This window comes from Semicossyphus pulcher, unplaced genomic scaffold, assembly GCF_022749685.1.
Source record: "Semicossyphus pulcher isolate SPU_LCO1_2020_fin unplaced genomic scaffold, fSemPul1.0.p SCAF_11, whole genome shotgun sequence".
NCBI lineage: Eukaryota > Metazoa > Chordata > Actinopteri > Labriformes > Labridae > Semicossyphus > Semicossyphus pulcher.
This window is the reverse complement of record NW_027211615.1, coordinates 18,118,255-18,143,427: the sequence shown is the minus strand read 5'-3', so window position 1 is coordinate 18,143,427 and position 25,173 is coordinate 18,118,255. Positions and strand designations below refer to the sequence as shown.

The window sequence follows — 25,173 nt, the reverse complement described above, 5'->3', positions numbered from 1 at the left end:
TGTTACAATTTAATTTAGCAGACACTTTTGTGCAAAGCAACGTACATCTGAGAGTTTCCAATTTCCGTTATTTCCCTGTTTAGATGCAGCCTTGCATACTGTGATTAACCCCAGACCTTCAAACTCAATATTAGGAACGGGAATCACAGGGTAACTCGAGATGCGATATGCGATGCGATATGATACACTTTACGTGATAGGATAAACGCTACGATACGTGATACGATGTGCAATACAATACAATACGATGTGCGATACGATATGCAATACGATATGAGATACGTTACGCGATACCATTCTCGATACGAAAATGGTATCGTACCATACCATACGCAATGCGATACCATACAATACAATGTGCGATACGATACCATACAATACAATGTGCGATACAATACGCGATACGATACGAGATACGTTACGCGATACCATTCTCGATACGAGAATGGTATCGTACCATACCATACGCGATTCGATACCATACAATACAATGTGCGATACGATACCATACAATACAATGTGCGATACGATACGATACGATACGATACGATACGATACGCGATACGATACGCAATATAATACGGGATACGATACAATACGATGTGCGATACGATGTGCGATACGATACGCGATACAATATGATAGGATATGCGATATACAATACATCATGAGATCTGATTAACTGAAGAATACAAAATGCCCCAAAAACTTTAAGTGTGGGATTCATGTATTTATTCGCTGCAATTTGGTGTCAGTTTCACAGAATTTGACACAACTTGAGATGAAACGGTCTGTAAACTAAACTAAACTAAACTAACTAAGAACTGTAAAAACTCTGTCTTTTATCCTGCTGTCAACTTCTTCGTCGACCAATTAATTTCCCTTCACTTTACCCTCATTCATGCCATAAGCGCCACCACGCGGTGAGTCAAACATTGCAGGAAAATATTGATATTTGGTACCAGCCTATCGATAATTGCATTGCACAAGTCAGGGCCATGATATATTGCCGTATCAATATTTTGACCCACACTGGTCAATATGTTATGCCAAAATATGAAAAGGCTGAATTGTTTGTGGTTTATTCTGCTGTCTGTTGTGCTTGATGTACTCGAGATGCTTCACTTTGAGGTTATTGTTTAAACTTTGTCAATGATTTCACATCTGTCGTACTTCTGGCTCATTCTGGCATATTTACAGTAATGTTTATAAACAGCACTGCGTTTCTGAGAAATAAACTTTATAATTAAGACTCATTTCAAATTAGAAACATTGTCCGATTCATAATAACTATTAGTGTGCAATTAAAAGCATTCACTGCCATATGCTTTTCAGTGTGTACACACATGTTTAAATCACAAAACAGATCAAATCATGACCTCACAATTTAAAGTCAAAGCAAGTTGTGGTTTTGAAGAATCGTGACGCCTCTAATCAGGAGTCATTATGTCTTGATGAATGTGCACATAGGGGTGAGATTAGCTCTTATAAGCTGCTCTCTGATTGTGCAGCCGTTTGGAATCACTCAGCGTTTTCATAATGACATCCCACAGACATCTGAAAGCCTTTCTTCATCTGCATTTGTCATGCAGGGCGTGGACCGGAGCCCACACTGCTTGTAGTTTTCTGTAGCGTCTGTTGATGTTGCCTCTGATCTGTGATCCCCACATCAAAAGCAGACATCCCCCCGCTGTCCCCCGCCGCCTCCCCCCCCCCCCCAGCCTCTGTCACAAACGGCTGTCTGCCTCGTCCATCTCTCCCTGCCCACCACTGTTCTGTTTCATCTCTATGCTTCCCGTGCCACCCTCTCATCTCTCTATTCTACCTCCGTGTCTGTCGCATCTTCCTACCTCTCGTTGGCTCTATATCTTAATTTTAATTCTCTTATCCGTCTCTTCGCTCGTCCCCGTGCCTTTTATCTCTCCCTCTTCTCCATCTCTCTCTAACACTTAACTTTCTGTTTGTTGCTTCTTCTTCCCCTTTAATATCACACCTCCTCGTTTTCCTTCTTTGTCTTCTCACCTACCAACATCCAGTTTTCTCTTTGCTTATTCCTGAGAGGAGAAGGGTGTTTTCTGGGTGACATGTGGGACTTAAACCTCTGCACTTACTGCAGGGTGCTCGCACACAGAGGCGAGTGTGTGCACACTTACGCAGGTGGACATTTATGCCAATAAAACTTGGAGAAGGCGTTAAAAAAAACACCTTTGCAGTATTTTTAGAGTCTAAACTACAGCTATGCCATTAGAAAAACATTGTATTGATTATATGTAATTTCCTGTATAGATGCTGTCTGTAATTGTTATTGAAGCCCTATAGGCTAAAACACCTCCTTATCAAGCTTACATCACATCTCACAATATTCCCTTCAGCTCCTACACTATACACAGTCTGTCACGTTCTCACTTTTTGCCTGGCACATTTGCAGCTGACGTCAGAGGAGCCTATATTTGGGTGGTGTCATCAACAATATAACAGTTTCCTGGCAAGCCTTCCTCCCCTCCCCTGAGCTGGGTATCATGCATGGTGCTGCACGTGCAGGTGTTTCACATGAATCAAGTCTGACTCACTTTTTTTTTTTTTGCGTTAGGAGACGAGTACAGTGCACATCCGGACTGTTTTAGGCCGAGTGTGAGATAAAATGGGACCTGATGGAAAATTCCACTGTCAGGTACTCTGAAGTAGAGATAGACCGATATGGTTTTTTCAGGGCCGATACCGATTATTAGTAGTCAAGGAGGCCGATAACCGATATTTGGAGCCGATATTCATTTGCAGTAAAAGTGAAAATATTGGCGTCAAAATATTGAATAATACAAACTCCAACACTTAACTTTGTTTAAATGCCTTTAAGCATATGTTTATTAAACAAACAAACAAAAAGCGCAGGGAGTTCCCAGGGTCAGCAGCATCTCTTATAAAGTTAACTGAAAATTTAAAGACATAAATAAATAACTTCCTGAAGTTTTATAAAGTAAATAAAACAAAGTTAAATAAAATTTGCAAAGAAATGAACTTTTTCTCCTCTCCGCCGTGTGTGAGCACTCTGCATGCACAGCTTTCACTGCTGATTGGCTGTTACCCGTGCCATGGCTCTGCGTGTAACCAATCAGTGCTGTGGGTGGGACAATGCTGGAGACAGAGTAGTGACTGCAGACAGAGAGGCGCGGCTGCATCAGAGCCAAAATAACCCAGTTTTAAATTGATCTCTTATCGGCCGTCGGATTAAAAAAAAAGGCAGATGCCGATATGCGTCAAAATGCCAAATATCGGCGCCGATAATCGGTCTATCCCTACTCTGAAGCTGTCAGATATAGGAGCAGGAGTCTGATGTAGGGGACGTCTAACTGCACATCACATTGACAAAGTTCAAATTTGTCTAAAATTACAAGCATCTTTTTTGCAATTTCTAGGATTTATATTGTCTGGACTGCAACCCTGCAATGCACCGGGATACTGTGAGGCTGAGCTACATGTTTAGAGGAGTTGCTGAGATATTTGTTAAAAGTTGTGCTGTTGTTTGGCCAAGAACTGCATTATCAAACGATTGCAATTAGGAGCCCTGGAAATTCATTTTATTGCAGCAGGAATTGATTTCTTTCTACTTGAAGAAATCCCTGTTAATGTTATTGCGCATTAGTCCGAGGCTAGCCCTTAATCTTGTGATGACTTTGTTTAAAATCAGTGCCCATTGTAAAAGTCTCTGTGCAGGGAGGACGTCTGGGGAGCTTAATGTTTTACGACTGGATAGAGCGAGAATGCACATCAATAGCTAACAGACTCCCGGCTTGAAGATTTTTTATCCTACGGCCTCAGAGAAATCCTCTGTGAGAGACAAATGTAACCATGAACTTCTGCCTGACAAAGATTCAATAAAGTGAAAATAATCTGCCTTATACTTTGTATTAGAATTTTGGAAAGCGAAAGAAGAGTTAAAGAAGTTGTTGAACCCTGTCCTCTGCTTGCGTCTGCCCTTCACTTAAAGGGATAGTTTGGATTTTTTGAAGTGGTGTTATGTGTATAAATAGTAAGTGTACCACATACTGTAGATAACAGTCAGCACAGTCCCTGTTAGGAGAAGCTGGTCGGGGGAGACGGGGCAACGAGTAACACTTAAAAGATCAACAAAAATAAAAGCTATAGCAAACACTTAAATATCTTCTATATGTAGGACTGGCTAAAGTACGTGGTGCTCTCTGCCCCGTCTGCAGCTGTGCATAGCTTAGCTTCCATGTAGGAACTACCTCATACAACCCCACTGCAAAGAACCCGAACTGACCCTTTAAGTTCCTTTGATGTTTCATCTTTCTGTTGACGCCTACAGAACGTTTTTACCATGTCCGTTGTTACTCACAACATTACAACCAGGAACACTGACATTTGCATTAGTACTAAGAATCTCACTGAAAAGAACAAGACCAGATGTTATTTGTGACTCAGTATTCATCGTCTAATCGTTTACCGCACTGTGACATGCCTATTCTAGAGGTCAGTGTCTGTTCTCTCCTTCTCTCTCAAAAATTAAAGTCCACTAATGTGATTTAACCTTAAAATCCTGCATATTAGACGGGTTATTTGTCACTGGATTTCTGTGTATTTACTCTCCTTGGATTGAGGAGGATATTTGGGCATGCGCCCCTGGAGGGCCGTGTACAGTAGCTATGTGGTGAATTAAGCATCTCTTTGTGACTGATGGAATGAGAAGACATAAGTTGTGTGTTCGTGTAATTCTGTCCTGGAAACCCTCTCAGGCCTGTACACCTCGTGGTGCGTATTATTATCTAATTCTTCCTGTTTTTCTGTCCCTTTCTCTCGTCTGTTCGCGTCTCAGGTTTGTGAGCAGCCATGACGAAGTCCTACGAGTTCAACTGGCAGAAGCACCTGCCTGAGTTCATGCAGGAAGGAGCCTCCTTCGACAGGTTTGACGAGGTAAAAATGAAGCATTTCTTGTGTCCTTATAAGGAAACTACAACAAAAATATAGTTAACAAACACGTGAATGTAAAAATAAACAACATATTAACCTGTTTATGCCAGATTAATTATAAACAACATTTCATGACTTAACCTGATGATCCTAGATGAGCACATGAAGGCTCAGCCTGCTCTGCAAGGTGTCTGACTTTGTCAATAACCTTGTTGATGCTGACAGAGGTTATTTGCTCTGTCCAATTATCATCCTTAACTCTTAATGACCTTCCCCAGGTCAGTCATTAGTGTGCACACAAACACACACATCACTAAGCGAAGGCGTTTCCTCTGACCTGATTCGGAGTCGCAGATGTAGGTGTAGGCAAGCCTTCATTGATCTGCCTCCTTCAGAGGCGTCGGCATGGCGACTGCTTGTCTGCAGCATGTCCGCTGAAAATGACCAGAAGAGATGTGTGTGATCTCAGTGAAGCAACAGATTCTTTGTTATTTAATAGGCCATAAATGATGTCATCTGCTGGTATTGATTGATTTATTATAAGCTTTGTGTATTTGGGATGAGAGATGAACAGCTGCACTCAGCATCACAAAGTTAAGATGATGCTGTACACATCTTTTAAACACGCAGTTAAGCACATTTTTTAAACAATATAATATAAAAAAGTATTGCTAAATTACATTTACAAGCAAGTATATTTCTTTTTTATCCTTTAACAATATGATTTAGATCAATATTTCCCAGTACCAGTGTCACTAAATATCCATCATGCTCTGTGTGTAATCTGTATGCATATGACCCGTGTACATCCTCCTCTCCTTGTGCCCACATTTCCTCTGACTAACTTAATCAGGACACTTAGCTAGGACATTTGCCGAGCAAAGGCAAAGTGTGTCACACACATGCGCACGCACACGCACACACACACATACAGATAGACTCGCCCCTTGCACACATCAGGAAATCCCCTCAGTCCTCTCCGTTTATGCGGGCATCAGTGGGCGGGAGGAGGATCCCTCTTAGGCAGAGAAGAAAGACTAGAAAGAGCGTCGGGGAAAAGCATCATCAGTCCACAGCCATGTCAAAGAGAGCCGTGAAACTGGGCCGGCATGCTTCTGAGGAGAGTCCACAGGGTGCTGCTGCTGTGAATGTGAGCCAGGCCGAGGCAGGACAGGGTTAGGAATGGCCTGGATGGTAATGAGGTCGACCTGTGTCAGTCACCTTAAAGGTTGGATGCCGACCACCACTCCATTTAATGAGTATTCAATCATATGGTGAACACTTCTCATCACTGATATTGACCGATGTCCACTCTTGCTTGGCAGTTTATTCTTAGAAGTTTACCTTTGACCTTTCCTCCACGTTATAATGAAGTAATGTCCATTACAAATAGCTCTCTCTCTCATTCTCTGTAGCCGTGTGTCTGTGCGTGTGTGACTGAGGGAATAGCTGTTGCTCTGTTGCCTGGCAAATTCAGAGCCTGCAGGGGACATCTGCTTCGATTGCAATGACTTATGCCGGGTCCACCCACAGTCACAGCCGCGCTCTTTATTAGTCCCTCTCTCACACACACACAGACGCACAATGATAAACAGCATGGGTCTCCTGCACAAAACATTCTCCACTGAGTGACACCCCGTTGAGTGACAGATGTTAGAGACAGGTGAGGTTGGCGTGCTTGTGTGTCATTTTCAGTGCAAGTCAAAGCTTTATAGAGGACCTCTATCTTTACATGAGACCTCTCAGTGGTACCTGTAGTTCTTATTCCCCTGTCTGAACTACAAATATCATATATGAAGTGTTTTCGTAGGGGGCTCTTATTTGATATTTTCGTGTGTTCGTGCTTGCACCCGTCTTTTTCCCGTCTTACTTACATTTTGTTTTTGTGTCTTTATAATTTTGTCCACACAGCACAGCAGAGGGAGCTTAAACGCTCTATAGATTACCAATATTTCATCAGTTGTTGTCTAAGACTGGATCATTTAGACGTGCTGACGAGTCCAGAGGCAAGGAGGTCAGGGGTCAATGAGACCCTCAGTGATCAGTCAGGCTAACAGCAAATGGGCTTCGGCTACCTGTGTGTGTGTGTTTATGTGTGGGGGTGTGTGTATGTGTTTCATTTATTGTCTCGCTGATTAGAAATCAATCACTTAAGAGCTGGCTGATGGTTTGTTTCCATGGGGACTGAACAACTTCATATTGACAGACTCGTAATGAGGTCAGAGAAAAACAGGTCAGACTCCTGAGACGCTCAAGAACAAGCAAACACTGATTTCTTGTTTATTCATTATATTTGATTTTTAAATTATTTTTTTTTTTCACAAAATGCTTAACCTGCTTCCCTGGCCGGTTCAGGTATCAGTTCATAATATTGGTTTGGTGATGCAGACTGACGTGAAGGAGTTTAAGTATCTCGGGGTCTTGTTCACGAGTGAGGGTAAAATGGATCGTGAGATTGACAGGCGGATCGGTGCAGCATCAGCAGTAATGCGGGCGTTGTACCGGACCGTTGTGGTGAAGAGGGAGCTGAGCCTGAAGGCAAAGCTTTCGATTTACCAGTCGATCTACGTTCCAACCCTCACCTATGGTCACGAGCTTTGAGTGGTGACCGAAAGAATGAGATCGCGGATACAAGCGGCCGAAATGAGTTTCCTTCCGAGGGTGTCCGGGCTCAGCCTTAGAGATAGGGTCAGGAGCTCGGAGATCCGGGGGGAGCTCGGAGTAGAGCCACTCTCCTTCGCGTCGAAAGGAGCCAGTTGAGGTGGTTCGGGCTGGTTAGGATGCCTTCTGGGCGCCTCCCTTTGGAGGTTTTCCGGGCACGTCCAAATGGGAAGAGAACCTGGGGCAGACCGAGAGCTCGCTGGAGGGATAATATGTCCTGTCTGGCCTGGGAACGCCTCGGAATCCTCCAGGAGGAACTGGAAAATGTTGCTGCGGAGAGGGACGCCTGGGTCACCTTACTGAGTAGGCTGCCACCGCAAAAACTTAAACATTAAAAAAGACAAATAAGGACATAAATAAATTAAGAAAATAAGTTTTTAGTTGTAATCTTGAAGATTTTCATGTACATAAGTGTCTGTTAAGTCTCTATCTATCACTGAATGAGGTAACACCATGGTGATTGAGCGTATGGCCCGCTGATGAAAGCCTTTGCATTTGCAGTATATAGTATTATTACAGACTGGGTGTCTGTGGTGACTTTCGCGGAAAAAAATCACAGGCAGCGCCCAGTTGGAGACGAGTTTTCCATCACCCAGCAGTGGTTGGTCTGCCAGAGAGGGTAGGCAGAGCTAAGCGGCTGCTTTTCCGGTCTCTGCAAGTGTTGCCAGTAAACAGTAATCTACTATGGCTGAACAAACAAAGAAAAGATCGATGACTACAGATACAACTTCAAAAATAAGTGAAAATCCAAAGAAAAAGAAACAAATTTGACGCTCAGATGAAGGCAAACAGTCTAAAAAGGAAAGCGACCGTCAGCGAGGAAAATCGAGAGTTACAACCGGAGCCAACCGTGGACGTCACACATGCGACACTGTCTGGATATCTGGGAAATGTGCTCCTACAATAACCATGTATCGCCATAGGTACCGCCAAAGAGAACGAAACTTAGATCTTCGAGATTATATCTTAAATACTAAATACTTCAATAGTCATCTACTACGGAACACGAGCTGAAGGAGCTGAGAAGAGACAGAGTGGCATTAACATGCAGCACTTCCTGTTTCCTCATTATCAGGCCAATGGCTCATGTTGACTAGACAGTTAAATGCTCGAGCGGATGTGTATGGATGAGTGCGTGTGTTTTTGAATGACGTGGTTTGAATATGTGAGAGTGTTTTACTGAATGTGTGTGAGGACTCATTTTGGCCGCTCTGTGCTGCTGATATTGTTTCAAAGATCATTGTGATGGACGGGACACAACAGACACTTAAACACAGGCATATGCTGAGCTGCCCGGACTCTTACTCTTGGCACAAATGCGGAGTAGGGTCCTGGGTAGCCATTACTAGTGGCCCTTATGCATCCAAATCCACCCAGACGTGCTCGGCTCTTCAGCTAATTGTTCCCTTGCGTGTGGAAAGACTGAGTGTTCCCACAAACCTTTTAGCTTTACAAGAACAAGCCGTCTGATAGTGTAACACTAGCCCGCTGTATGTTTGCAACAGTCAGGGCTCATTCGGGACCGTCTCTCTCTCAGAGTCATCTCCACTACGTGCAACTGAAGCCTCTGTCAGGTCTTATTCACATGAAAGAGAGTCAAGCTTTTAACTGCACTTACTGCAGTCTCACTGTTCCCTAAATGGAGAAGGGATTGTTCAGTTGGTTTTAATGATGGTTTTAGATTACATGATGTATCCAATAACAAGCCAGCTCCGTCTTATTTACACAGAGAACATCCTGAGACTATAAACGATGTGTGTGAGGGTGACACACTGTTCCCTGTTGTTAATATTAACAGCCATCTCCTATTATATTTGTTCTTTATTGTGTTTTCTTCTTGTTAAAGCTGTGATTTTAAATAATAACACAGACAAACTGGGGCAGAGTCTTTCATCAGGGCGATCTGAGCTGCAGCAGTAGTTTGAACTGAGTGAAAATGTTGTAGCTAGGGTCGGGAGATGTCCAACTGAATAGCGGTCGCTGCATGCCGCACACAGGCTGAAAGGTGGAGCATTATGTGTGTGCAGCAGCATCGAAGGAGCTGGACTAGCAGGCTCAAAGGACACATACAGCACAACCAGGGTTGCATAAGGTTTCTAATGCACAACGATTCCCTCCAGCCACATGATGTTTGCATTCAACACTCCATGCCAGGCATTCATCCCACTTTCTGTTTGCTTTAGCAGTAGGTTTCATTTCCTCTGAACCGCGCGTGCGTGTGTGTGTGTGTGTGTGTGCACATACTGAATGTATTTGTACTTACTTCGTGTGAGTGTATGCGTCAGTCCATGTGTGTCCTTAGGAAGGTAGGTACATATTAGAAAATGATTTAAAGCTGTCTGTTTGTCTGGTTGCCTAAGCTCTGTGTTTGTTCAACAGGTTGGCTGTTTAATGTCTTCCCATGTCAAATAAAACCCTGTGAATAATGAAGCCCCCTCTCTTATAAAACTCTTTCCCCCCTCTCTGCAGGACCCGTACATCTTTGAGCCCAACTGTCAGGTGACCGTAGACGAGTTTGGCTTTTTCATCACTTGGAAGAGTGAGGGCAAGGTACCGACTCGTATCACTTGTTGTGTATTCTTTCTTCCTTTAAAAGAAACTTGTATGTAGTGGTCTCTAAAAACAGGTTTATCTTGTAGTGTTTAAAGAAATACTTACACAAACACTCCTCTGTCCCTGACACCTTTAAAACACATAGGCAAAAACAATCACCATCATAACACATATATTTAAATGTGCTTAAACTTAAAGAAAGATGACCAAAGGCGTGCGTTTTAGTGTTCATTGTTGACTTCAACAAACAAGCCTGAAGCTCTACTTTAGGACCACGACAGAAGAGTTGTGTGAGGTATTGAAATTAACATAATCTCTGACAATCAAGGAAGCAAAAAGAGGGATTATCATCCATCAAAAGAGATTTTTAAAGGTTTTAAAAACCACCTCCAGTCATGCTTTAAGATATAAAATGCTCTGCTTGAAATAATAAATTGTGTCTGATGTGTTTTTTCTGCAAAATACGTAAAAAATTCCTGAATCTTCATAGTCCCCGCCCACAATGTACATTTCCAACTTCCCCCTCTGTCGTGAAAACAGCTAGCTTTAAATGTAGTAATTAGTAGTAGTAACGTTAACGTTAGTAATCAGTCGTGAGTTTGCAAACATTACGACGACGGTTACAGCTGGCTCGCGCAGCGCCCAAGTGGTTGCCATAGGTTACACATAATGATATGCATAGCGTCACCCAGTCCATTAACAGGATTGGCTCCTTAGGTTTGTGACGTCTCAAACCTGCCAATCTGAACACGTATTGTTCAGCCTGTCCTTGGTACACTGCAGTTTAAAAGCAGACAGGCCCAGCCGTGGAGATGACTGCTGATGTTGTCCCTGATATGTCTTGTAGCACATGAAGAACACCACATGGAGATGTTTACAAGGTTAAACACTTGATTTGCACTGGAGGGGGGCTTTATGTATTTCCTACCTCCGTCAGTATGTGGCCTGCTGTTTACCGTGCGTGCCGGCTGGGTCTTAAAGGTAATCAATCAAAGTCCACTGCTTAAGATGGGCAAACAAATAACTTTCCATCCATTATGTATACCTGCTTATACCATGGGGTGTTGCCGGGGACGAGAGACTGTCCCACTGGGAATCTGACTCCCGAATTGAAGCAGATGGTGTCAAACAACTAATGTAACAGCGATTTACAAAAGAGGAGATGGAGTTGTAGGGATTGGAAACATAATTATGAGGAAGACATGGATGTGTTACTCGCTATGACCTATCTCACTCTCTTTTATCCCTCGACTTTCCCTTATTCTCTCTGTCTCGTTCCCGCAGGAAGGCCAGGTTCTCGAGTGTTCCCTCATCAACAGCATTCGGGTCGGTGCCGTCCCAAAGGTGAGAACTCAGGAAAGACAATTTCCTCGCTTCTGTGTTCACAATATTCACACTTCCTACAGGTCTCCTGCTCCCGCAGTGACACTCCTGCTAAGACTTTTACGTCACAAAGTTATTGATGCTTTACTTAACAGAGGCAGAAGCAGTGTAATCTATTGATCGACCGACTAATCTGGGACTCTCAGTGCTTGAATCCCAGATTCACCAGGGCAGCAAGTCGACCATAAACCTGATGTTGTTCAACGCCCAGCTGCATTATCCTGTATTTTCAGTGCATCAGTTATTTATTGCTCTGATATGGAGCCAGATACGCACACAAGTCAAAGCTTGTATTGAATGTAAGATACTGATTCATGCGGCGTAGCCTCCAAAGTGACTATGTGATTATGTCGTAGTACTTGGCATCATGCAGACGGGATGAATTATAAAAGCTGTTTGGGAATACCCTCGTGGGCGCCTGCCTCTAATTAGCATGCAGACCTGTCAAGCCAGTAAAAGTCAGCAGCCTGACAGGAGACACTCCTGTACTCTGAGCACATAACCATCACCAGGTTGTGTATGTGATGTTGACAGCGGGAGCTGGTCTGTTTGCTCGGAGCGGACGTGTGTGTATGTACATGTGTAAGGGCACGTACCCAGATACTGCGGCCTGATAGCAGCTCCTCCTGTTTGTTCAAAGGCTCTGTGCAGTCCTGTAAGTAGCAGCCTAAGAGGAACTGATAGCAGGGCTTCTCCTCTGAGGCTAACATGGTTACACAAGCCCCCAGAGCTGTTTCAGCTAATCCAATGAGCGAGGGGAAGATGAATTGCATTGGATGATTGCTGGCTGAGGCTTTGAGACGGGAGAGCCTGTTGCCTGTTGCTGCTAATTCAATCGTATAGCAGAAACGCATTACTATCTTCCATGGTGCCAGTGGTGGCAGACTGACTGCTGGGTTTCTGATTGTGATTTTGTGTTGCACTGATTGAAGTCGTTTCAGGCAGCACAGTTGGCAGGTCTGTAGATTAGAACCAGAGAAGCAGCAGGTCTTTTAAATGTCTGAAATAGCTTATTTAATGACTAATGAAAGACGGTGTATTAGATGATTAAATCACTGCAGTTTATTATGTCTTTACTCTTCCGCATGTGAATGTGTAAAAGTACAGTTTAAGTACAAGAATCAAAATGAAGCAAAAGCCATGACTCATGTCGTTTCACCAACAGCTGTAACTCAGACTCATTACAGTGTCAGTGTTATCTCTCTGTGGTGCGTCACATCATTAACATCACATCAGCAGATCTATTCTAAGATTAGTAGTCACCAGGTGGGGTTAATATCATGTGTCACACATTTTTGACGTCATTATGTCCCGAATACTCAGATTTCCTGTTGTAATTCTTCTAGTGTTGCTCAGTTATATGGAGCTTCCTGACTCACATAAGGTGTGCTGCTCAATCTGAATCTGTATAAGCCTGTTCCTGCTGCTTTTAGTTGTTCTGCTTTGGTTGTTAATTTGGGTTTGAGCCAGAAGTGACTGTATTCGGAGGAGGAGAGGGTGAAGCTTGAAGGAGCCAGGGGTTTGCATATTAAGTTATCAGTAAACACTAGCTTAGTTAGCAAAATGCATCCTTAATTCATAGATGATAGATGTACTTTATTTATCCCTGAGGGGAAAATTGATAATAATAGCAGCTTCACATTCAACATCACAATAAAAGTAGTAACTGGGATGCTAATTTTAGTTAAACAGAATGTATTTACCAAAGAACTGAGCAGCCGAGTCCTTAGAGTGTCTGTTAGTACAACTGCAGGCTGAACAAGGACATTTCAGGTCACAGTGGGAGCGACTTGTCAATCACAATGTAGCCACGCCCTAATGCATATCCTGCTTATTGTCTATTTTACTCTGAGTGGAATGATGATCATATCAGATCATGTTAGTCTCCTTAAAAGTGGAAAAATGTAAACTGAGGTGATGAATAAAAAGGTAAGAATGATAGACTCCTCATAAAATCTGTTTAAAAGCCGGTGGAGTCGCCCCCTGCTGGCCAGCCCACCCAGTCGAGGCAGACGGCTGTTCAACATGAGTCTGGTTCTGCTCGAGGTTTCTGCCCGTTAAAAGTCTTTCCTCTCCACTGTGCCGAATGTTGCTAAGTGCTACTCATGGTGATTCATGTTGCGTCTCTCTCTGAATAATATAACAAAGAGTACCGTCTAGACCTGCTCTTTTCGTAAAGTGTCTTGGGATAACTTTGGTTATGCTTTGGCGCTATACAAATAAAATTTGATTGATTGCTGAATATATATAACGCAGGTCTAAGGCACTTCTGCACGGCCTTCATTTTCCAGAACTGAAAGGCTACGTCTTCGTCTCATACAGTCCGTGGTTTAACCCAACCTAACGTGCACTTTTTTTTAGCTAATGGAGCCGACCCATTTACATCATATTAACCAATCTTCTTACCATTCCAGTTTATGCAGGTTACATAATGTTACTCAGCACTTGTCGAGGTGTGAACCTCATTTAAAGTATTTTCTGCTAACCCTCTCAGACACATCTAATGAAGTGCTGTCTGAAGTGTTGCTCTCATGTCCTGCTGAACACATCTAAAACTCTTTGAGCCATTATAAGTTGGTGTTGTAGTTTGTTCCTCCATGAGGGATATTCATTGTATCACTGTTTATTTAAGATAAAGCTTAGCTTAGCTTTAAGTCTCCCGAGCCTTACACATATCAGTATATCATACCTTTTTAACATCCTGGGGCTTTTCCACAACAGAAACTTTAACACCTTTCCCTCTAAGCTTCTTTCCCATTGTGTTTTAAAGTCAGGGACTATTTACTGCAACAGTACCAGGGAAGGAGAGTAACAGCTCCCTTGGATTGTTTTCCATCTTTTACTAACTCTAAATTTCTTACATTAACCTTCATCAGGACATAATACACAATTAATTCAACTCTGATTTGTTTTTCTGTTTGTATGTCCGACTGCGTTCAGTCTAACCAGTCCTTCGTTCTCTTCTTTTAAGGACCCAAAGATCCTGTCGTCATTCGAGGCCCTTGGAAAGACGGAGGCAGACTTGGAGGGCTGCATCATCTGCATCTGCAGCGGCACAGACCTGGTCAACCTCAGCTTCATGTTCATAGTGGCAGAGAACCCCGACACAGCCAGGGTAAACACGTGCTTGCACTGTAATTTCACATCTCACTGCTTTGGCTCTTGTATCTGAGGATGTCGCAGTGATACCGATGATGTGCAGACCTTGAGTGTTGAGTCACTGCAGGTTCAGCTTTTGTATGTTTTAACTTTTATCTTTAACAAGGACAAATCCACCCTGGTATTGTCTGTCGTTATATACCTGCATTTTGTTTTTGCAACACGTCCTCAGAGCGAGGTTGGTAAAGCTGCTAGCTGGCTTCCTGCTGATCAACTTCATGTCCACTTAAAACCATGTGGTACAGAACACACGCCAACATACACTCTGCGCAGCATCAAGAGTACTCCCCTAATTCATTTAACATTTCTGTATCGTACAAAGGCTAATCGAACACCCCGACGCAGCAAATATTTAATTCACAGACAAAGCAAACCGCGAGGTGAATGGTTTTTATGCCCACTCCCACACACGGCAGATCTGGCCTTGGTTCACTCTGATAAATAGAGAAATATGAGTCATTCCGAATGTGTCTGTCTCACCCCATCTCTATCTCCCTCTGTTCCTCCTGCGCTCCTGCTTTTATTTTCTCTTCCTTTTTTTGTCTTACTCTTCGTTTACTCTCTCTCTGTTTTGCTTCCCACTCGTTTAGTAAAAAAGCTCTCGGGCAAATCTGGCTCCCTCATTGAGTAAAAAAACACTTTCACTCACTGTTTCGCTTTCAGTCTGCAGACGTTTTTATTGCTGACCCCTGCTGGCAAACATCCAAGCATTGCACACACCCCGTACAGCCCACATTATACAACTGAATGCGCATATTAAATGTCAGTTTCCTGGAGCTTAATGGATCTGAATTTGAAGAATTACACTACTAAGAAGAGCAGAATAATGCAGTTTCAGAGGCGTAGTTAAGATGCTTCACGGAGCGAAATAACAGTGTTGGTTGGTTGTATTAGACTGCAGAAGGCTGGTATTATTTGTTATTTTCTTATTGTCAAACAATGCTAAAAAAAAAGACTAAAACCAATAATAGATGTTTTTGGTTTTTCACGTTAATCTTTAAAAATGAGTCACAAATTCAGATCTTTATTTGGAAAATTCCAAGAAATTCCTAACTCAGCCAGGCACTGCAGTTCCTCTAAAACAGTACTCATTTGTTTGGGTCTATTTTAAGCTAATGATTAATACACACTTGGTATGCCAGTTAGTATTTACAGCAGCAGGATGATGTGTGTGGGATTGACTGAACATAGGCTGCAGTGCTGCTGTTCATGATAATACAGGATCAAATACAACAATGTGGCCCATTGATATGATTTTGGACAACAGTATAGGTCCATGTCAGAGAGGGAGAGGTTATATTGGGATAAATGTATCACTGGCTGCGATCTTTTTACAGGATTTATTGAAAGCATAAATTGTACAATACCACCAGACTAATCCTTTGACACAGGACGGCAAAGAAATCCTGTGAGGAGAAAAAAGAAACAGTAAAAGTGAGATATATTGTATTTAGTGACCCACAGACTGAGCTGTGATTGAACGACACGGAGCTGAAGCGAGAATAAAGACTTGGACAACTTAGAGTGAATGTCCTTTGTTCACGCTCTTGGTTTTCTGTCCATAACAAACAGCATACAAACACTTGTTGATTTATTGCATGCACTTAAAACAAACAGAAATACGATCACAAGGCTGCGGAAAGAAACAGTTGACAGAAAACAAAAAACAGTCAGTAAATTAGAGTAAATAGATTAAATAGGATCCCTTTAGTAATTCAATACAAGTCATCAGTAACCAATACATTAAAGAGCAGCTCCAGTCATGTTTAAAGATATACTAAATGCTCTGCTTGAAATAATAAATTCTGTCTGATATGTTTTTTCTACAAAATATGTTTAATTACCTCCCAAGGCATCTCCTCCTTCTCCCTCATTAAAAATTCACTAATCTGCATAGTCCCCGCCCACTATGCACATTTCTAACCGCCCCCTCTGTCACGAAAACAAAACACGTCTCTGCCATCGCTTAGTGGCAACTTGTTGAAACTTGAAATGTAGTAATTAGTGGTAGTAACGTTAACATTAGTAGCCAGTAGTGAGTTTGCAAAGATAATGGTTACAGCTGGCTCGCGCAGCGCCAAAGTGGTTGCCATAGGTTGCACATAATGATTCGCATAGCGTCACCCCGTCCTTTAACAGGATTGGCTCCTTAGGTTTGTGACGTCTCAAACCTGCCAATCTGAAAACGTGTTGTTCAGCCTGTCCTTGGTACACTGCAGTTTAAAAGCAGACAGGCCCAGCCATGGAGATGACTGCTCATGTTGTCCCTGATATGTCTTGTAGCACATGAAGAACACCACATGGAGATGTTTACAAGGTTAAACACTTGATTTTCACTGGAGGGGGGCTTTAACTAACTTGAACAAATGAGTAGTCAGGTGTATGCAGGCTTTTATATAATCCCACTCTTTACTGGAGATCTTATTGTCCTTGAAGGTTACTCATATGCTGCGAAAAGGAAAAAGAATAAACCTTGACTGATACAGAGACACAGCGCAGTGTTAGCCTTGATGGAAACATGATTCAAAGTTGTCAGTTCTGTTAAAAAACGTCCCCACAACTCAAAATCAAAACCAGTTTGAAACCAAACCGAACTAGAAAACATGTTTAGTGCCAGCACAGATCAGTCGTTTGGCTCCACAGTGTTGGTGTTTATGCATTTCCCATGAGGGGGTGTTTTTGTAGTGATGGGTGTTGAAAATGATGTTTGCGCTCCAGGGAGCTCGCTGCCACAGGGCTGCCAATGATATCATGCTACAGCCTTCAGCAGGGAGGCAGAGCACGCACGCACACGCACACTCACACACACACACACACACACACACACACACACACACACACACACACACACACAGATCCAGGTACACATCCACAATTTAAAACACATTTATTCCTTCTATTTCTGCCTTCCTCCCTCTCTCACACACACACACACACAGGGAAACACACCATGACACCATCACCACCTCACAGCATGCAGGTGGCCCTAAGTAGCAGACCTCGGGAGATGACAGTGTTATTTACATCAGCAGACACATGGTCACACACACACACACACGCACACACACGGATGCCACATGCCCAAGCAGACAACCCCTGCTGCACCTGCTATCTTGTTAATGTTTTTATAATGATGACGTTAATAATTAGATGTGGAAGTGGAGGAGGGAGTTGAACACACTCAGGGACAGAAAGACAGAAGGGTCAAAAATGTTCAAATGATCATCCCCAGTGTTGTTTGTGTTGTCGCAGTCTGCTGTGTATTCATGCAGAGCTACAAGGCCCTCTCTCTGGCTGTTTGTTTACTGTCGCTGCTCCCAGCCTTGCAACAGCACACTGTGTTTGTCATTATGTGTATGTTTTCATGTGTGTGTGCTCCTGTCGAGGCCTTTGCCCGTGTGTGTGTGTATTAAGAGGCAGTTAATTTGCTTGTGTTTATTTCCCCAAAGATACACGCATATAAACACAAAGCTGACTCTGGATACCCTGTTGTCTGCAGCGTGTGTGTGTGTGTGTGTGTGTGTGTGTGTGTGTGTGTGTGTGTGGGCCAGTGTCTTGAATCCTTGTTCTGGTTTGTTTGCAGAAATGGATCGAGGGTTTGAGGTCAGTGATTCACAACTTTAAGGCCAACAACGTCTGTCCAATGACCTGCCTCAAGAAACAGTGAGTGCATTTTACTCCAAGCATGCCTAAATGTTGTGCTCAGACAGTTTTACATTTATTCTTTGTCATATACCCTTTCTCTGATCTTTGCTCTTCTCTGTGTTTTAATGTCCTTCTCTCATTTAGTTGGATGAAAATGTGCTTCATGACCAACGTGAACGGGAAGATTCCTGTGAGAGGGTAAGAGGAAATAGATGGGATATTGAGTACTGGAGAACAAGGTTGTCAAAATGTTAGATACTTTTCGATACGTGTTTCAAAACGAAACATTTTTACGTTTAATATTACCGAAAGGTATCGAAGCTTTGAAAAAATAATCACATCTCTGATCAGTTTTCAACCCAAATCTGCCGCGCGAGAGAGAGAGAGACAGAGCTGTGGTCGAGCAACATAGACAGGAAGAGAGCGAGCTCCGTTAATCTGAATAAAGCTGTGAAATTGAAAAATAAGACACAATTTCTGATTGTTTCTCAGCGGTTACGCTCTAAACAACAAACTAACACGCCTACACCTCCGTACAACTCCACAGGAAGGTACAGGGGTTTAGTTTGTCTGCAGCTGAAGCTGTGTCTGTCTGCTCCGCCCTCCATCACCTGCAGCTTTTATACAGCAACAACACAAAGGACTGTTCTCATTCACAGAAGGCAAATGTCCTGTTGGTGTCTCATAAAGATGCACAAGTTGATAATTGAGAGGTTAGGCTTTATTTTAATATGGGTCTAAACAATATCAAATAACAATCAAAATTATTTTTTGTGAAAATCCTGCTCATCAAGCCTTTCATGACTGTCAACAGTATGTCAAATGAGCTGGTTTTGTGTTCAATAACTTTTTCTGTACCATCATTGTGTGAAGGAAAAACTAAAAACAAGAAGATTACCCAATTTTTGGTACCTGGAGTTCAATCAATCAATCAAATTTTATTTGTAAAGCGCCAAATCATAACCAGAGTTATCTAGAGACACAGGTCTAGACCGACTCTTTGTTATGTTATTTAAAGAGAGGCCCAGCATGAATCACCATGAGTAGCACTTAGCAATTCGGCACATTGGCAGAAAAACTTCCTTTTAACAGGCAGAAACCTCGAGCAGAACCAGACTCATGTTGAACAGCCATCTGCCTCGACTGGATGGGCCGAAAATGGGATAGAAGGAGATGCAGGATAGAGACAGGCAAAGAGAGCAACAACAACCTATGTTCTTGTTACATGAACAACAACAGACACATACTTATGGCTACAATGCCAATAATAGTGGTAGACTTGTGGTAGAGTTGTTTTTTGTTGCCGTGGTATCGATGCAGGTATTGAGTATTGTTTTTACTAGCATCGTATCGAAGTTGACCTTCTGGTATCGTGACAACTCTAGTGGAGAAAGAAGGTATTGACCAGTTCAGTATCCCGACAATTAGTTTTGTGACACTGTGTTGATTCACAAGAACACTGTATCAAGTTTTTAACAATAGTTTACATGCAAAGATATCTTTCTTTTTACTGGTTTAGGTACACGTTGTCTACTCAGATTGCACAAAAGCAGTGCTGTGATGCTGGATGTTGGAGGCAGACTGTGATAAATAAGAGTTCAGAGATGAGCGATGAGTTTTCTGATCTTTTAAAAGGTTGTGAATACCTGTGATTTTAAATGTTATTATAGTGTTCCTCAGGGTGGGGCATTTAAGTTTCAACACTTACTTACAGGATTGCAATGTGTTGCATTATATTCAGTTGTAACCCCCCTGCTTCGAGATACAAATAGCATCACAGGATTCTTGCCAGTATATAATATTAATATCTGGCCAACTGTTGTGCCGTGATATTTCACTCTACTTTCTCTCACTCAGTGTTTCTCTTCTTCCTCTGCCTTTTACAGCATCACTCGAACATTTGCATCAGGAAAGACAGAGAAGGGGATATTTCAGGCTCTGAAGGATCTTGGCCTTCCCAGTGGAAAGGTCAGACGACACTGACTGTACACTGTATTGGTCGGCTGGAGAATACATTTTAGCTGCAGGTTTATAATCCTCATGTTTCATGGCTGGCGTGTTTATCTTCCACAGAATGACGAGATTGAACCAGCAGATTTCACCTTTGACATTTTCTACGCGCTCACACAGAAGATCTGCCCTCGCACGGACATCGAGGAACTCTTCAAGAAGATGTGAGTTTCCTTAATGTTTTATTTGTTTGTCATGTTTACTGGTTTGTAGCTCAAAGTCAATAATAAGACATAATAAATCCTCCAAACAAACACTTAACAGTACCCCTTGTTTTACCCTGTGTCTAAATAGAGCAATGATATCACTGTTAAATCTCCCCCTGTGTGAGCTACTGCATCTTGTTGGATGTAATCAGGACAAATATCTCTGCGCCTGCTGCACTAACTATGTCTGGACAGCCTAACCTGCTTCCACAGTAAAACATTAATTATGAATGAAGATTAACATTTTATAACTAAAGTTGTAACATTTAAGTCGGATGCCCTTTTACAGACTGCTTTCTAATTTTAACAGAGTGAATGACTGTGAGGATGTTTATTTTAAGAAGCATAACATTATGTTTTCTTTCTAATTAATTCCTTTGCAGCAATGGGAGCAAAACTGATTATTTAACTGTAGACCAGTTAGTCAGCTTTCTGAATGAAGTAAGCTCTTTATCATTCATTAACTTCTCTGTGTGTTTGCTTGCCAGTGCCCCGCTCTGCGACTCCCCTGCCTTCCCCCACCCCAATCCTGGTGAGGGTAGAAGTTGCCTTCAAGTCCGGACTGGACGTTTGCCAACCCTCTTATAAACTCCATTAATGACACGGCAAAATATTTAACTTCCAGTCAACTTGCAAGCGCAACTTCAACCCCCATCCTGAATTCCCGTCCACATCCTATTCCCCATGTTCTCCCTGCTGCGGCTTGCCTCCCCGTCTCTGATTGGTGTTGCCATAGCAATGGGAGGGTAGAGGTTTCCATCCTGTTGCTTCCTGCTCGGCTCATCTCGTTTCCTGCTGTCTGCGTCTGTTTTCCTGTGGCCGTTCTCGTCTCGTGTGGCTGAATACCTGCTTAGTCTCCCTCTGCATGTGTGCTGCCTCGTCACGCTCTAGACTCTTCCAGTGGAGCCAAAGATGTGGTTAGATGAATTCCCACCTGGCTTTGTGTGTGGGCAGTGGCACCATAATGATGTTTTGATGCTGCTGTTTTGATAAAGTAGAGCTGCCTTGAACCTCTCCAACACATACAACCTCCCCTGCTTTTAAGCATACACATCATCACTGCACCTGTTGGCGTTTTTTTACATCTGAGTATTATATTGTTAATTACATCCTGCTCTCCATTTCATAATTAAGCAACTAAAAGAAACAATGTCGTTTTGCTCTTATTAATCCGAATAAGAAGATTACAGTTGTTGATGTAAGCAAAGTTGGTCCCTGTCCTGTGTGTCCCTGCAATCTGCTCATGTGCAACACCCAGTTTTATTTAGGTAGACAGTATGTATGTGGACCAATCTGTGTGTGTGTGTGTGTGTGTTGCCCCTCAGAATCAACGTGACCCTCGGTTAAATGAGATCCTGTTCCCCTTCTACGACCCCAAGAGAGCAATGCAGATCATCGAGAAGTACGAGCGAGATGATGCGCTAAAGAAGAAAGGTAAAAAAGAGGTGTGGAGGGAAACAGGAGGCAGAGATATCTTTGGCTGTGCTGCCATCTGCCTGTGAACATTTGAAACTACAGTATGTAACACAGACATTGGCACTGTGTTCTACCAATATTGATTTATTTTTGGCATGCCTTATTTCCATGTTTTTACCATTTTCTAAAAGTCTATCAGGATTATACTTCTACAATTAATGCCCTTGCACCTGCATTACTTTTTAACCTCAGTCCTATTATCTATCGCCCTTCGCTCCCTCTCTCCCAGGCTGCATGTCCAGTGACGGTTTCTGCCGCTACCTGATGTCAGATGAAAATGCTCCGGTGTTCTTGGATCGGCTCGAGCTGTACCAGGAAATGGACCAACCGCTGGCCCACTACTTCATCAGCTCTTCCCACAACACTTACCTTACAGGGCGACAGTTTGGTGGGAAGTCATCAGTAGAGATGTACCGCCAGGTCCTACTGTCAGGAAGCAGGTACTAAAGAGTCTATTGGCCTGTGAAGATGGTTTTTAAACTATGTACACCAAGACTTAAGAGTGTAATCATGTAGCTAAGGTAAAGCTGGCTCATTCTGTGCAGTCACAGTGAGGTGTCCTTCCTTTCAGGTGTGTGGAGTTGGATTGCTGGGATGGAAAAGGAGAGGACCAGGAGCCCATCATCACTCACGGCAAGGCCATGTGCACAGACATCCTGTTTAAGGTGAATACACAAACACAACACTGTTGCATTACTTGTCATGCAACAGTTGTAACTGGCTTTTTGCATAAGCTATGCCTGCCCCCTTGTGTTGAGAGCATGATATTGCACATGTCTGGGTGTCCCTCTTCCTCCTCTCATCCTCTTCCTTCTCCTCTTCCAACAGGATGTTATCCAAGCCATCAAGGAGACGGCATTTGTCACTTCAGACTACCCTGTTATTTTATCCTTTGAAAACCATTGCAGGTAAGAATACAGATGTAATAAGCAAAGAGGTTTAAGCATAATGATCTACTGTTATAGATACATTCTCCCTGTGTGTTTTTGTCACCAGTAAACCACAGCAGTACAAGATGGCTAAGTATTGTGAGGAGATCTTTGGTGAATTCCTCCTCAAACAGCCTCTGGAAAACTTCCCAGTATGCACTTCTTCCTGATTCACTTTGCCTCTCACAGTTTATTGCATTTGTATGATAGTCATCTGTATTTAAATGTATGATTATGTTCTCTATGGCAGATTGAATCTGGGCGCCCCCTACCCTCTCCAAATGAACTCAAACGTAAAATCCTCATCAAAAACAAACGCTTGAAACCTGAAGTGGAACAGAGTAAGTACTCGACTTGTTGTCTCGTCAAACCTCCAGTTAATGTGTAATTTGTGTCTTTAACGTGTGTGTGTGTGATTGTGTGATACAGAACAGCTTGAGGCCTTTAAGAAACACATGGAGGCAGGAGAGACGAACACCACAGCCATCATCATGGGAGAGGAGAATGAAGAGGAGACAGAAAACGGTCAGCTCAATGACTAATGTCTTTGTGTGTGTGTACTGTTTATAACTACTATGTAAACAAGGAGTTACATGCTGATTTGATTTAATAATAACAATGTTCAAAGAATACAGATGTTTTATTAATACGCATTGGCCTTTTTGTGTGTGTTTGTGTAGGAGAAAAAGAGGCTGAGGATAAAGATCTGAATTCGGAGGCCCCCAGCATTCAGTCAGAGGCAACCAGTGAGAAAGAGGCCAACAGTGTTTCCCAGAGTAACTCTGTCAGCACGGGGAAAGAGGAAAAACACAACAACAGTATCAAGAAGGTTTGTAGTCATTTCTCTGACTGTCTGGCTTCTGACATACTTTAACTATTCATCGACAGTGTCATGGGCCAGTTGTGCCTATGGCTTAAAGGGCCAGTACAGATTTTCAACCTCAGTGCTATCATGCTATCATGGGGAGCTAACGCCATTATGGTAGGAAAACAATGCACTTTCGCTCTGTGCCTTTGGAGGACGCTATCCACTTCTCCAATGGGCCCTGGAAAACCTCCACTAGACTGCGTAAAACGTGTCATCTGGCGAAGGCCAGGGAGCTCGCTAAACTACACTTCCTCAATCTAGGACGCCCGCCTCCGATGTCATGTCTCGATCAAAATCGCCAGGTTTGAAATGTAGACTGCAGAGGCAAAGAATTTTAGACGATCCACCGGTATATTCTCGTCGTATTTCAGATTCTGTACCGCTCTGAGCCATTGCCTGCAGCGAACAATGTCTTTGACTGGAAAACGGTAGTATTTCACACCAGTGTCTCTCGCTGGGCCGTTCCTTTCAGAGGGAGGGCCGCAATGCACGCTGGGTGTTGTAGGAATGTAGAAAGGGTGAAACCACAAGCTGTTTGTACAACTTTCTCCACAGCTATGGCGCCAATTTCAAATATTATTGCTTCTTTCGATTACAGAGAACACCAGCTTTGACTGACACCAGGGGTGAACTGCTCCTTTAAGGTCGATCTTACTGGCCAACCAGATTTAGAAGTGGCTTTACAACCGTAACTGTATTTTTCTTCAGCTCAGTATCTTTACCTCCTCTCTCCAGTATCTGTAAAAGCAGGGCGGTATTGTGATCGAAATGATATCAGTAAAAAGGTAATATGTTTGATAAATGCGTCATCCATACTGTATGTTTACACCGATTCCACATGCTCTGCATAGCAGCCCAAAATTGGGATATTTCGTTGTCAAATACCTGTACAGCTTAAAGAATACAAAAACATGAAGGTTCGTATCCAGGGTCATGTCAGGACAAACTTAACAAATTTTATTGGTTCAATCATCTCGTCAAAACATGAAGCAGAATAATGGCGAACTGTTTATTCCAGTGTAGAGTTGCACTCCACCTTTACCTGTGTGGACAAATGCATTTTTTCTGTACAGAGGCTATAGTCCTTGACGCACTGATCGCATGTTCGTCTCCTGGTCTTGATCAGTCGTGATCCTGTAAGAACTAAAGAGGAAACGTTTCACTAAACGTGTCTGTGTGCTTTATCTGTTTCTAGGTGCCTGATGACGATGCGACAGAGATATCAGAAGCCACAGAAGCAACAGATGCGACAGATATCTCAGAAGTATCTGACAAAGAAAATAACAAGAAGGCAAGTAAACACTGGAGCTACAATTCATCTCCATCACACACAACTAATGTTTTCTTACCAAACAGC

At 42.8% G+C, this 25,173-nt stretch overlaps 1 protein-coding gene across 2 annotated transcripts in view; it reads left to right on the top strand.

The window, feature by feature from the left end:
• The window catches only part of LOC138612946 (1-phosphatidylinositol 4,5-bisphosphate phosphodiesterase beta-4-like), a 78,548-nt gene that overhangs the window by 36,943 nt on the left and 16,432 nt on the right, over positions 1-25,173 (top strand). For both annotated transcript variants that reach the window (XM_069686493.1, XM_069686486.1), the window contains exons 4-21: positions 4,832-4,929; positions 10,057-10,137; positions 11,425-11,484; positions 14,495-14,638; positions 18,266-18,345; positions 18,472-18,525; positions 20,214-20,295; positions 20,401-20,501; positions 20,927-20,984; positions 21,869-21,977; positions 22,249-22,459; positions 22,591-22,684; positions 22,848-22,927; positions 23,016-23,100; positions 23,199-23,289; positions 23,378-23,473; positions 23,629-23,777; positions 25,012-25,107. In XM_069686493.1, the coding sequence (XP_069542594.1) occupies positions 4,846-4,929; positions 10,057-10,137; positions 11,425-11,484; positions 14,495-14,638; positions 18,266-18,345; positions 18,472-18,525; positions 20,214-20,295; positions 20,401-20,501; positions 20,927-20,984; positions 21,869-21,977; positions 22,249-22,459; positions 22,591-22,684; positions 22,848-22,927; positions 23,016-23,100; positions 23,199-23,289; positions 23,378-23,473; positions 23,629-23,777; positions 25,012-25,107 (1,755 nt within the window). In that variant the 5' untranslated portion in view covers positions 4,832-4,845. The remainder of the gene's footprint in view (positions 1-4,831; positions 4,930-10,056; positions 10,138-11,424; positions 11,485-14,494; positions 14,639-18,265; positions 18,346-18,471; positions 18,526-20,213; positions 20,296-20,400; positions 20,502-20,926; positions 20,985-21,868; positions 21,978-22,248; positions 22,460-22,590; positions 22,685-22,847; positions 22,928-23,015; positions 23,101-23,198; positions 23,290-23,377; positions 23,474-23,628; positions 23,778-25,011; positions 25,108-25,173) is intronic.